A 14,527-nucleotide genomic window follows, 5' to 3' on the forward strand; every position below is an offset into this window, starting at 1 on the left:
GCACGTTCATCATTTCATCGGGTGTTTATTCCGTGGCAGGTGTAGTACTGAGTGTTTTGCACACGCCATCTCATTAATTTTCACACCCGCCACATTCAGTAAAGATCATTTCCCCATTTTACTTACGAGGACACTGCAGCTCACCCCAGGCCCCATTTAGAAGCTGAGTCACATAACTGTGTCAGCAGTTGATCACCCTAGCAATCCTTGGCTCTTCTGACATACCTGCGAACCATTTCGTCTCTCACACAATACAACTGCATTATAATCCCACAGACTCTCTACTATCTCGTAGAAACATCTTCTGTGACTAAAAAACCTAAGAAAATATCATGTAACAGAACTGAAATATTAGACCACTTGTCACTGGTTGGAATTTAGTGTTCCAGGTTTTAACGTTCCTTTTCTTCCTCTAGGATTTCTTTGTTGGAGATGTACCAGGGGAGGGCTCTGACTCCGGGGAGAGAGAACAGTCATTTGGAGGACCCATGCAGCTCCTGACGGCTGAGACAAATTCACGAGACGGTCTGTGACATCAGATTCAGGCTAGCATCTGGGGGCCAATCCCAGTTGTTCTATGTCTCCCCTGAAGCAAAATTATTCACAAATACCAGCACACACCCACACACCTCGGCAAAGGAGTTGAAGAAGTGTGGCCCAGAGACAGCAATGGCACTGTCTGGCGTCCCGGGCCTCGCTGCCACAACAGGGAAACGACAGCTACGGCCCGCAGGGAACCAGGGGCTACACACAGAGGCAGGTCCCTCCCATCCCTAGAGCAGAAGACCCGGATGCAGGCCCCGGAGCTGTAACCAAATACGACTTTCCTGGCTGTGTGATACAGTGAGAGAAAAACAAAACAGATATCTGCGCTCACATTTGGAATAGATAAGGCACACTGTTCCTAATTTTTTATTCATTTTCTTCTTGTGAATGAGCTATTCTTTCCAGTTACAACAGGAACCAGACAATGGAGCTTAACTTTTGTTTTAACATTTATTAGAATTAATACAGGGTCTCCAGTTGTCTTTGATCCCACATGGTACCAGTTCCAAGTAAGCCAGGAAATGTGCAAATCTTCAAAAAGGGAACAGCTAAATCTATCAGCAGCTTAAATAAAAGAGGCAGAGGTTCTTAGCCACATGAATGCCTTGTCAAATAACTGTTCCAGCTGAAATTAGACCTGAAGTAAGTGGGTAATGTCCATGACCATAAATTAAAATTCTTGTAAACCACACCCTATTTAAAACTAAGAGCATACATGGGTTGGCTACAGCTACAGCAACAGCAGCTTCTATATCCTGAATAACAGAGACCCACGCTTTACTGGCGGGTAATACCTAAGGTTGGTTCAGTAGGCCACGCTCCAAGGACTCACAGGAACCGGCTCCAGGGGGAACTCGGAGCTGAGATCATTATCTAAGGACTTTTGCTCACGTTTCTTTTACCGTTTCTGCTTCAGGGAGGACCATCCGAAGGACGGGAAGGGGATAACACAAAATCTCAAGTTAACAACTAAAAGTTAACGACTTTGGAATCTGAATTTGATCCGAGTGGAAAGTGTTTGGTTGTTACTACCTTTGTGAATCTGAACTGGCCCGTGTAGGCACCTGCCTGTTACCTTCTTGCAGGAAGTTTGCGGGAAAAGCACACCCTGCTCTTCGGAGACACCCGGGGCCAGCACGAGGGGGAAATCTCACGCGTCCGTGGGGATCTCTTCACCCATCGGACAGTAAAGGCTGGCATCAGAAGGGATTAAAAAATCCTTTGTAGCCCTGGCTGGCATAGCTCAGTGGATTGAGCGTGGGCTGCGAACCAAAGTGTCCCAGGTTCGATTCCCAGCCAGGGCACATGCCTGGGTTGCAGGCCACGGCCCCCAACAACCACACATTGATGTCCCTCTCTCTCTCTCTCTTTCTCCCTCCCTTCCCTCTCCAAAAATAAATAAATAAATCTTCTTAAAAATCCTTTGTAAAGTTTGTCATATTTCAATATCTAATTCCCTTCCTGGAATGGCGACTCTCTGTTTCTTGGGAAAAGAAGCACGTTTTCTTGGAATTGCTGCCTCTGCAGATAGATAGTCAGGTGAAGGGCACTGGCCACGAGAGACCCTCCTTGTGTATCTACCCTGGAAAGTGCCATAAACCTGGCATTAAGATTTAGGAATTCACCCACCGGTTACACACTAGGAAGCCCTGGGCCACAGGACACGTGGGAAAGATAAGAAGTGTACGGTCAGGACTATCAGAGAAAACAGTCACTCGCTAGGTTTTCCAATCAGTTCATAGCCTACGGAACATCAAGTGCTTCAGCCTCAGCAAGCATGATTATTCCCAAGTCTAAATGACAAGCACAAAGCTACAGCCTGAAACCCGATTCTTCTTTTAAAAAGTGTTTAGTCTGCTCAAATTTAATAATAGGTTGCTACCTTATTCGGTTTCAGAGCTGTGTTTGAGTTATGTGTTTGTCTATGTTTCATTTTCCTCAATGAGAAACAAAAAAGGCAGAGCAACAAGTCATCAATTAAAAAAAAGAAAAAAGAAAGAAGCAAAGAAAAGCAGAGTTCCCATCACACCCCGCAGGAGGAGAATGTGAACTTCCTAAGCAAAATTTTCTTCCCTATTGGTCTGATATTCTTAACTATGCTATTACTAGAGGACTCTGTAAAGTAATTTTACATCATTTCATATTAAATTGATGGTGGCTAGTAATTCTATAAAAAGCCTCACTAATTTAGACCAGTTATAAAAAACATCAGTTTGAATTAGTGACCATTCTAATTATAGGGTATTTTTTAAAGGCAATGCATTTTTATTATTCGCATGACTCAATTTCAGCCAACAAAATGTGGCTTAATGGAATTCCCAAGAGTGCCCTCAAATCAATAGAGAAAATAATTGGAATTAGCATATCTATTTTAGTAAGAGTTGGGGCTCTCAGAAAAGGCCTTTTTCTTAGATACTTTTTACTTTCTTTTTATAGTTATATTTATCCCGTGACTTCTTCATCAATGCTTTATTTAAAATATTCTTACTTAGTTCCTATCTGAATTTTAATAAAGTCCTAATTAAGAGAGTTTACATTGCATATATTTGAAAATGCATAATCCTTTGTAGGAGCAATAATCAGTAACCAATGACAGAATCCCCTGGAATTGCAGACAGGCTTCTTTGCAGTAAACGAGCCTTGTATTGGGTGTGAGTCCACAGCAGGAGCAACTGGGTCTTCTCAGTGACACGGACATCCCTGTCTCCCTCCATCTGTCCGAAGACGCAGGGCTACCATGAGACAAGCCACGGCAACTCTGGTTTTTAAACCACAGCGGTGGGCTGCCTAAAAACCGACCGTGGCCGGGGTGAGCCAGGAGGGAGAAACGGGACACACGCCGTCCTCTGGAACTGTCTCCTGGGACCCACATCTTGTCCAGGCGGACAGCTGGCACACTGGAGCCCCCGAGAGTGCCTGTGAGTCAGCTCGAAAGAGCTCTGACGAGAGCTCTTTCGGATGCAGGGCTCCAGATGACAGCGATTTAGACTTAAATTAACCAAGTATATACGCCACATCGACTCACTACCAGCCATGGCCTACCCCTAGTGTTCCAACAGCAATCAAGACACAATTTTAATTCGTTTGGAAGAGCTGAGCTGGTAAAAGGGGCTATTAACGCTGTGAGATCATGTCTCTGCTGGCCAAGTGAATTAAGGGATCCAAGGTGTTTGTCTTATCAAAACCTGCCCTGAACGGTGGAAGCTAAGGCTTAACGTTTCCACTCAGTCACTAATTGCCTGAGTTCTTTGACACTCTTTGTCAAGAGGGATCGTTTCCAGATGGAAGCGACTGGAAGCCAGTGTTTCATACATAAAAGAAGACTGCAGATCAAGGCCTCTGAGGCATTCAGGTGAATTATTTAAAGTTCTGTTTTGCTAGATCAGCTAGAAACAGGCTGGAGAAGCTCCTGTAATGCCAACAGCCACTTGTCTCAGTGGACAAGATAATCTGATTTAGAGAACACGGTCTTTGTTCCTCTAAACGCTAATGTGTTAGCATAATCTCCTTCTAAAACTTCTGATGATGTTCTCCATTTGATTGCTATTAAAGAGAAAAGTCAATACTAAAAGAAAAAAGCAATTAATAGGTTTATATTCAAACACAAACCAAAGACCAAAACATGTTCTCGGTCTGTAGAGCTCACCAAATCTAGGTGTGCAGTGAGAAAATGACAGATGGACAGGGACTTCAGACAAACTGCTCATCCTCTAGATATCTTTCCTCATGCAAAAGAAGTGGCCAGAATTAAATGATATAATGCAGGTAAAGGAGGAGACAGAATTACAGGTATAAGATATGGCAATAAATGGAAGCTACTGTTGTTCGCGTGCTGCCCTCTGGTGCAAACCGCCCTGTGTTCCATCACGATTGGATTCATTTACATGGTGGGAAGTCACTGTGCACCTTCACTGATAGTGCAAGAGGAGGTAAATATGGCCCGTGTGTGTGTGTGTGTGTGTGTGTGTGTGTGTGTGTGATTTATTTGCTTACTCAATTGGGTTTTTTATATCCCGGCTCATTCCAAAACAAATTTGGAGTGACGTACCTTCCCTTCCCTTTGGCTTCCCCCTCCAAAGGCCCACGGATGATGAAGTGGGGTTTGTAACAAAGAGTCATGGCAATGATTTGGGTTCTGACGCTGTCTGGTTGGTCACGATTAGGATCTTGGAGACCAATGTTCTACCTCAGTGAACACCATTCTAGCTTTCTCCACGTCAAGAATTAGATCTCTGTCCTGGAACTAGAGAGAGGTCCCAATTCTAGACCTAGTCCAGGGACGCAGTTGGGTTCTGGGGGACTATACTGTCATTTCCGTTAGATGCTTTGTATGGGATAGGGGTAAGGGAGAAGGAACGAGGAAACTAGTCTCTCTGACCTCTCCTCCATGGGTCAGCTCGAGATCACGTCTGGTTTTCCGGCTTTGTGGAGTTTGAGCCTAAACAGGCTGCCCATAGTTAGAAGTCAAGGAGAAAAGACACCCGCACCCACAGCGCTGAACGTCAGGTGTTGGCTGAAATGCCACCCAGGCAGAGGGGCCTTCCCCAACCCCCCTGGGGCAGCCCGCGTGCCCCTTGTGTTCTGTCCTGTTTTACCTTCATCCAGCCTGTCTCACTAACGAGTATGTTCTTGTTTATCTGGGGAGAGGGTTGTCTCAGTAAAGAATATTTTCTTCTTTATCTGGGGTTGGGCTTGGGGTTGTCTATTATTTTTCGCCCTCCCTACTCCCAACAGAGGACAGGGAGTTCCAAGGAAGAGGGACCCCGTCCGTCTTGTTCATTGCAGCATTCTCAGCGCCTCTCGCAACAGGATCCTGGTAGGCACTCAATTAAGTGTTTGTCGAATGAATGAATAAGTTCACGAGTGTTGAACTTTCACCTTTCCTTAAAAGGTGTAACCCAATCAACACCTCTGGTGGGAAGTCTAAGGAAAAAAGACACATGGGTCCATTTCTTTAAATGCCTAGTAATCCCACCATGAAGCAAAAGTCATCATCTTCTAAGCCAAAACTCCCACCACGTTCTGCCAACACACAGCATGCACACAGAGTTCTCATGTGGAATGTTATTTGCTTGTTCAGCTACAAATAAAGTTGCCCATCAATTCCTGTACGGAACCTGGAGACGACTGCAAATAAGTGGGGGTGGGGATTTCTGACAGGATGAGATTTGGGAATTGCTGGGTGATAACGCCATTAAAATAGACCCACGCATCATCCTCTTTACCTTTAATACTGAAATTTGATCATATTTTCAAACGAAACCAGATCTTGTCTTGCCTAGTAGCTGGTAATTTTGCAACCTGTGTGTGGAAGTATATTGGCCTCAGTGGATTCCCATTTTAAACTTGGCATCTAAAAACCTTTATATCACAACTCCCCTCACCATGAAATTGTCATCTGTCAGATCAAGAACAGCTGACAGTAAGGTATGTCCATCATAACATCAGGACTCTAGAAATGGACCACCTTGATCAAATAAGAACAGAAGGATCAAAGTGGGAAGGGATTTAAGTTTTAGCCTCAGGATCCCAAACGACCGGCCTCATTCATGTCCCTATAGTCCTGGCCCTTTAGAATGAGAGTTCTTTATGTTTGCTGTCTGTCCGTAAGAGCAGACTCATCTTAATAAATACAGGGTCCGGGAGGAGTAACACCTGTTTGAGTGTGGTTGGTGGGGTACGTGAATGCCTTGCATGAGACTGACAGCAATTTGAACATTTCACCTAACATGTCGTAGGATGTGCCTGAGTGTGATTTGTTACGTTACAGAATGGCGTGCGCATGAGTTTGCAATAAAATATTTTGTAATAAGGAAGGGACATTATTTGTGCTGGACCCTGTATACGACTGCCACTTTCACTATCCTGCCTTGTGGCACATCAAAGATCATTTTGGGCAGTGAATTCTACCTGGCCTAAATAAAGTGGACTTTGTGTCCAAGCTGTAGTATTTCAGGTATTGCAGCTCTTTTGGACATTTTTCCTTGAAGAGTATCTATGGTGTCTTCATAACCTTCCTAACTTTAACATTTCCTAACTTTAACCTTCCTAACTTTAACATTTGTAATTAATAAAGGATGAAGTCATTTTCTATAATGCAAGTTAACTGGACATCCCGAAATTAGTAATGAACATACCTACCTACTATGCTTTACCTTCTTAATATATATCAGACCCTAGCCTACCTGGAATAAAACTTTGTGTAATTAAATATTGCTTTAAAAAAAGGGCCCAAGAGGGACCTGGAAAGTTTTGCCCTGCTGATGCTTACTGATTTAAGATTTGGTTTATACTGTTTTTATTAGTGTATTTCAAACTGTATAAGAGCATTCATCTTCATGATAGGCCACAACCTAGGCTTTAAGTACTTTAAGAATAAAAATTTTAAGAAATCTATTTTTAATAAGCATAGATTCTAAAGCTTTTGATAAATTCAAATCTAAATAAATCAAGATAAGGAAAGTAAAACTTTCCATCATATTTGCAAGCACACTCTAATATGCTAAAACTACAGTGACTTTGGGATGAATACACATAGAAGTCTTTCTCAGATAAAAATGAACAGCAAAGCAAAAGTACCCGACGGACAGCCCGCTACAATTCACTGTGGCAGTCAACATCGGCATATGGCACGTAGTGCACCTCAGTCCTCCAAATGGAAAGTAACAGAGCTGGACTGATATCACTGTATTCCATCCAGCAAGAAAGTTCTACCAGACCACAAACATGCAGAGCAGGTGGCAAGTTTGAAAAGTTAGCACTTAATTTTATTGAGAATGTGAAATGGCCTCATACCAGCTCCAACATAAAACATGAGAGAGCAGAAGAAAATGTGCCAATATATTATTCATGCTATTTCTCCTCATTTATTTCTCCCTTCACTGTCTTATTCCAAGTTCGACATCATAAAAATTAGTGTGGCTTTTCTCCCAATATTTCTCCACCTGGCACTGCCAGCTATTGGCAGCAGCAACCTCGAATTAGTAAGGATCCGATAAGAACAACTGAAATGCTGCAAGAACTTAATCAGAAACCTGCTTATAGGCATTCTATTGAAGTGTTCACAGATCTTTAGCTGCTGTTTTCCAGACCTTCAGATGGGACTTCTTGTAGCACTTACTAGCACCATGCCTGTAAGATACTATATCAGTTTTTACCACTATATGAGTCATATCTCCATATAATTACCATTCCCTAATAGTCACCTCCCACTCCCCTACCCCCATGAGGTCTATTTTGGGGATCCTATTGGGGAAAAGTAAAGGAAGAACTTATGAATTTAACTAAGTCTACAACCTTGATACTTGCAGACCTACATTCGCTGTTCAACTAGGAAGTCGGAGTACAGGTGATTCTACAGAAAATAGTAAGTGATAAAAACAGAAGAATAGGCCATCCATCTTAACCCTTGTAGCTTTTATAATTCTTACAAATGAGTTTCTGCATTTCTGTTTCTAGGCTTCAGACAAAAGTATTCCTGAAGGGCCAGCTTGTTCAATAAAAAACAAACAGGCTGAGAGAGAGGTGATTGATAGGTGGTAGGTGGGTGGTAGGTGGTGGTGGAGGGAAGGGAAGAGGATGCTTTTGAACTTGGACAGTCTTCCAAACCACAGTGCACTTGCAAGCCACTGGTGGGTTTGTAAAGCTGTGTGGACGACTCTGTCACCAGGAGTATTTGATTTCGTATATAAATGGGAAGGACCTGACAGCACAGTGGCCAGTGCAGGTCAGTGGGTCAGGGGCGCAGGATCGAGGACCCTCATCTTTGCCCTGATTGGTGAGCTTGAGAAAGCTGCACAATCTCCCTGTGCCCCTCCTCCACCATCACCAAAATACGGGTTGTAGAAATAATCTCACCAACTCTTAGAGGGTTTACTAATAATAGGGATAACAACAACATATTTGTAAAATTTTAAGCACCATAGAAATGCTAAATTATAATAGCCAGGGTGGCCAGTTTTGCTTCTGATATCGTTATACCAGGCTCACAGGGGTCTCATCTCTTTCCCAGTGCCAGGGAGACAGCAGCTCGGGGGAAATACTTCTAGCCCCCGAAGGGTATCGGGAAATGCTTCCATTACCCTGCCAGGACTGATGAACTGCGTTAATTCACATCCTTTCATTGAGTCTTCACGATGAGCCTATGAAATAGACTTAGCACGTTAAATCATTCCCATTTTTATGAAAAAAGAAACCGAGGCCCAGAGAGGTTCACTAGCTCGCTTCAGGTCAGAAGGCTGGTAGAGGCAGGGCCCAGGCCAGAGAGAGTTCAAGTTCCCTCACCCCTGGCCTTGCACTCCTTTTAATTTACCGTACCACCCATCAAACTGGGAAGGAATGGCAATTAATTTATGCATTAATTATTCCTCTTTATTTCTGCTTACGTTTGCTGAGCGCCTGCTATGTTCCCACACCTCTTTTAATCTCCGACTTACGGAGCGGGGATGGTTTACCGTTTCTTAAGGAAACCTTCACTGACTGCCTCAGCCCAAAAAGAGAGCTCCTTCTACTAAAATTGGATAGCATTTCTCCTTGCAACACTCATTTGATATACGCATGCTCCTGTACTTAGGATAGGGTGACGTCCAGATAAACCCACCGTGACTTGAAAATATCACAAGTCAAACATGCATTAAATACACCTGACTTACCGAACACACTAGCTTAGCCCAGCCTGCCTTAAACGTGCTCAGAATACTTGGCCTTCAGTTGGGCAATTATCTTGAATTTGATCCCAAGAGTAATTGCCTTCTTCTTCTCACCAGAAGCAGGAGACACGAGAGAGCATTTTGCAGACATGACGGGATGAGAAAACACAAAACACAATATCCAAAAACCACTGACAGCACAGTATGCTCTGGAGTACCAGCTGCTGACCCTCATGACCGTGCGGCGGACCGGGAGCCGCCGCTCACGGCCTCAGCCCAGCATCACGAGAGACTATTGTATTTGCATTGCTAGCCTGAGAAAAGATCCAAAATGCGAAGTTTGTTTTCTGTGGAATGAATATCTCTTTCACACCATCACCAAGTCAAAAAATCATAGGTTGAACCATCATAATTGGAACCATTATAAGTCGGGGACCATCTGTCTCTCACGGACAGACCTCTGCTTTAGCTCAGTTTTCACGCGCATCTACACGGTGACGTCCTTGAGACTAGGAACCAGGTCAGTTTCTGCACCTTGCATGTCACTCTGAATTGTGCAGTGTGCACTGGAGATGCTCGGTTGATATTCATTGTCCGATGACAGGCGTGTGCTTCTAAAAATAGTTATATGGAGCCAAGTTTTAGAGTAATAAATATTTACACGCCAGAAGATGAGAAGTCCCGACTCTTCCATTATTTGAGCGAACACGACAAGAGCTGATTACATTTCTGCTTACCGTTACTTTAAGTTGCTTTCACATCTTAGAAAGAGATATTTTCAAGGCACGGAATTTGCTAGTGGACATCATCCTATCACAAGCATTGGGGGCTCGTCACCCAAAGCCTCGTTGCCTGACGGCTCCTTACCTGATAACATATTGTCTGTTTTTATCGAGGGGAACTTCAAAGTCATTTCATGCTTGTGCCTATGAATCATCAGATGGTCCTCTGTTGGGAAGCGCTGTCGGACACATAGAAAAGGAGGGAGAGGAGAGAGGAGCCATTCAGTTTGGTGATATATATTTGCTATTATAGAAAAAGACTTATTCAGCATTGCAAACGCGACAGACGGAATAAAACACGTTCTGAAAAAGTATGAAAGCAGGAGTGAGTGAAATGGCAAATTATTTCATGTGAGCAAATGTGCCGGGATGACCCTTTGAATGACACCCAAATATACGCATCATCATCTCCATTTATGTTTAACCGGGGCCTTCACTACGTTGTGGGAAAATCTGGCCGAATACTCTTAAGACATGGAAGATCTCTGCCTCCTACTATTCTCCGACTCCCCACACCTTCTCTGGGAATTCCTTCCGAAGGCCTTTTATTCTTAAACATAGTCATAAAAACTTGAATATAAACAACTGTGATGAGTCATCAGTAAACTGGATGTTTCCTTGGGAACCAGAGTTTTGTGTCGCAGGGAAGACCTTAACTTTGTGTTTATTTAAAGGACACAACAGAAAGAAGTAAGTAAATAATGTTGAAAGTGGTAAAATAATATATACAAGAGAAATATGCGGTGCTTTTAAAGAATAAAAGAGTGCTTAAATAAATGTTTGTGATTACAAAGAATAACTAACCTGAAAAAGTAATGCCCCCATTTCTATCTGTACATATGAGAAAACCACGTCCAAAATAAGAAAGTGGATTTAGACCTGAGTAGCACCACAGTTTTACAAGACTATTTGGAACTTTTCTCTAGTAGTTACTGTTATATATAATGGTGTAAAATTAGGTCTAAGGTGTAGTAAGTATGTTAGACATCATCTATAGATTAACCAAAAGTGGGAGAAATGTATGAAGTAGGAAAAGAATTTTGGCTCATGTCAGACTTTGGGACAGAACTACTTCAATATTTACATACATACATGCATGCATGCATGCATAATGCATACATACACTGTGTGCAGTGACATTTATATAGTATATTTCTGTTATAAAGACCTTGCATACCCATTATCTGATTTTTTATAATTATACATACGATTTGTAAAAATGTGACAGATTAGTTTTGGTATCCTATACTGTGTAAGTGTAGTAAACCAACCATTTATTTTATTTTTTTTCCAACACTTTACTTTTAATTTTCAAAAGATAATGTGGTTGTCAAAACGCTGCTCCCCAAAATTTTCAGCTGACTTCTGGTCACACAGCAGGACCGTGTTTCCTGGCCCTCTTGTGGTCGAGTGGGGCCATCTGACAAGTGCTGCCCATTGAGTGACAAAGTGACATGTCACCCAGATGTGAGCATCTAATTCTCGGTGCGAGACACTCTGGAGATCCCCTACCTCTTCCTTGTAGCGAGGTGGCTCACACTATTGAAAAGAGTGGCCCTTCAGTCCCCCTGCTCTCTGAGAGACCACGAAGACCATTTCTGAATTCTGAAGGATTATGAAGAACATCTTGCTGATCTACAGTAGAGCTGTGTGCTTGGGCAATTGAAATATGCCTTTGTTGTTTTAAGCCATTGAAGTGTTCCGCTGGTTTGTTATTGTAGGAGATCCCAGCCTGTACTGACTCAGACGGGTCTGTTTTAATAACTGGACTTCACAGAGGATCTGCTTTATCAAAGTCAAATGAAAATACAAGGAAAGACAACAAACTCCGCTGAACATTTCCGAGTCTTTGACAATTTAGAAAGCCTTCCAGAGCTTCCCAGTCCCTGGAGATAGTCATTATAAATTTCAATTATCATTGTTACAATGGCAGAACTCTATTCTGCAAAGAGTATGGTATGTTCATGAGAAAGGGAACTTGTGGATTAAATCCTCTGGAACATTCTAAAAGTAGTTGTTTTTTTTTTTTTTCAGATAAATAGCACTCACTTATATGTCATTTGTATCATATAAATTGGAGAGTATAGAATTTGCAAAGCATGGTAATTATACCAGATACTGAACACACAAAAGTCTGATTTATAATGACATGTGGGGTTTTTGCTACATGTTCACCTCTTCTCTTGGCCTTCTTTAACACCTTACGACGGCTGCATCAACTATGCGCCATTACTGAGTGTGCTCTAGGGGCACAGGTTAAATTTCTTAGTCTCCCTCTCAAAAGCCTTATAATAATTTTTTCTGTGAGATACAGAATCTGGCACAAATAATGCCCCTTTTTATTACCAAATCACGGGCATGTAATTACATAATATAGTAATATCACCCTCCAGCACACCATATGACATTTTAGACAAAATGTTCAAATTAAAACTATAAATTAATACACTCATATTATTATCCTACTAACCACATTCAAGCAGGTATTACTTCTGCCAGACCCTGTACATAATCAACACACAACACAGCAATATCCTTCATTCTGTACCTATAAACCTTTTTTGTCTTCACATAATAGCCTAAAATAGAATATTAATTAGAAAACTTTTTGAACAACAATAGATTCCATAATATCTCATATTGACTATAATAACTTTGCAAGAGACAACATAGGACAGCTGTAATGTCGCTTTTAATTTGGTAGGAACCTACCAGCAAATTATTAAATAACCAAAATGTACTGTGTGTAACGGGGACAGAGCTGAGAGAGGCCACTGGAACTCCAAACACGATTAATGCGGAGGCCAAGGAACAGTGGCATTAACATTGGACTTGGTGAGATCAGGAAGAGGAAGAGAAGCTTGTGTCTCGTTGCTTCTGGGACAAAGCTAATGTGTAAGGAGTTATAACAGAAAAAGTACTCTCCCGGGTACGTACTATAGGCCATTCCTCATAGAGCAGAGTTTTTTTACCAATGACAGAAAAGGGAGGAAAACCTTTCCGCCATCCCTGATGCAGGACTGTTAACTCATATTTACTCCCCTTTCCAATTCCCAGTGGTCCTGTCCTGTCCATGCAGGGCCCCAGGCTGTGGAATGTCACTCAAGTTCATGCCATGATCACAGCGACTCCCCTGGGAGACCCCTGGAATCTCGAGGGAACTACTACATTCCATACCTCTTCAACTGGAAAGTTCCCGTGTTTTTGTAACAGCTTGTCAAGGAAAAGAAGCACATCCACATCCAATAAAGACATCAAGTGGTAGGTGCATCTTTATTTACACTTAAGTTTGGCAATGCCTTGCGAGGAGAGGCTTCAAGTTTTACCTTAAAACCAAGAAACTATGTAGACCCTCATTTCTCATGTTCGTCTAACCTTTTACTCAGCCCACCCGGCCTTCTCAGGGAAATGGCCTGCTCCTTCAGTGAGAAGTTCAAGGTCGTTCAAAAGGCACCCCCTTCACCCCGCATTACCACCCCCACCTCAGAATCTGATGTAACTTCGCAGAGCCTATTTCCACCCATCCTGTCGCAGAGGGATAAGCAGCCCCTTTCTCCGCAGGATCCTCTACACCCCATATCTCCCCGGGGCTGGGGCTTCAGCTGTGGTCCTTCAAGCCAGCGAGCTCACTCCTTCTTGCCCTCGACTAAATCCAGCCTGGCTAGCCTCTAATTTAAAAAAGAACCTCTCTCAAGCAGCTTCGTTCTCAGGCTACCATTATATCACTCTGCTTCCCGTCACTCCCCAGCGCTCTTGAAAGAGGCCTCTATGCTGGCCACCTCCACTTCCTCACCACCCACTCGCTGGTCTGTCCCTTCCAATCGGGCCCCCACCCTGACTCCTCTCTCATAGGTCGCCGGCAAGCGCCCACTGCCAAATCCAACAGCCTCCGCTCCGGCCTCTTGCTGTCCCAGCTCTCCCCGCGTCTGACACCAGTGACCACACGTCTGTGGCATTTATTTATTTATACACTGCCTGATTCCAAAACGGAGAGAAGGTGGCTGAGGGCAAAATACGAAACGCAGGGGAGAGCCTCGGTGAGAAGCTAGTGGCCCCCGCAAAGGGAGGGATCCGAAAAGAAAGAAGGGTAACGCCGAAAGGCACACCATCGGGCAGCCGTTCTCAGCCTTGGGCCCTTTGGGACGCTTAGCCATGCCTGGAGACATTTTTGTTTCTCGCAGCTGAGGAGTGCTGCTGGGAGCTAGCAGACAGACGTCGGGGTGCTGCTGAACACCCTGCAGTGCTCAGCTCCCGCACCCCCCCCCACCCCCCCAAGAATTACTTAGCCCCGGATGTCAGCAATGCCAAGCTTGGGAAATTCTGCCACAGGGTCTGATGACCTCCGTGCGGTTCTCGTCTCCCTGACTTATCGAAATATTAAACGTGACTAACAACCTGTCCCCAAAAGGTTCTTCTCAACGGTCGTTCACAACCCTGGATCCTGCTGGAATCCTAGCTCACTCTGAACCCTCACTGGTCTCCGCTGGCTCTCTTGAGGATGCCGTTCCTGTAAGTGCCTCTTCCACAGAGAAGCCCCATCACCCTCCCCGA

General features: G+C 43.5%; 1 protein-coding gene across 1 annotated transcript in view; it reads right to left on the reverse strand.

Moving 5' to 3' along the window:
* Positions 1-14,527, reverse strand: part of CREB5 (cAMP responsive element binding protein 5) — a 384,506-nt gene that overhangs the window by 299,387 nt on the left and 70,592 nt on the right. Inside the window, exon 3 of the mRNA XM_045828303.1 lies at positions 10,062-10,155. Coding sequence (XP_045684259.1) covers positions 10,062-10,155 — 94 coding nt within the window. The remainder of the gene's footprint in view (positions 1-10,061; positions 10,156-14,527) is intronic.

This window comes from Phyllostomus hastatus, unplaced genomic scaffold, assembly GCF_019186645.2.
Source record: "Phyllostomus hastatus isolate PE091 unplaced genomic scaffold, TTU_PhHast_1.1 phas_scaffold_78, whole genome shotgun sequence".
Lineage (NCBI taxonomy): Eukaryota > Metazoa > Chordata > Mammalia > Chiroptera > Phyllostomidae > Phyllostomus > Phyllostomus hastatus.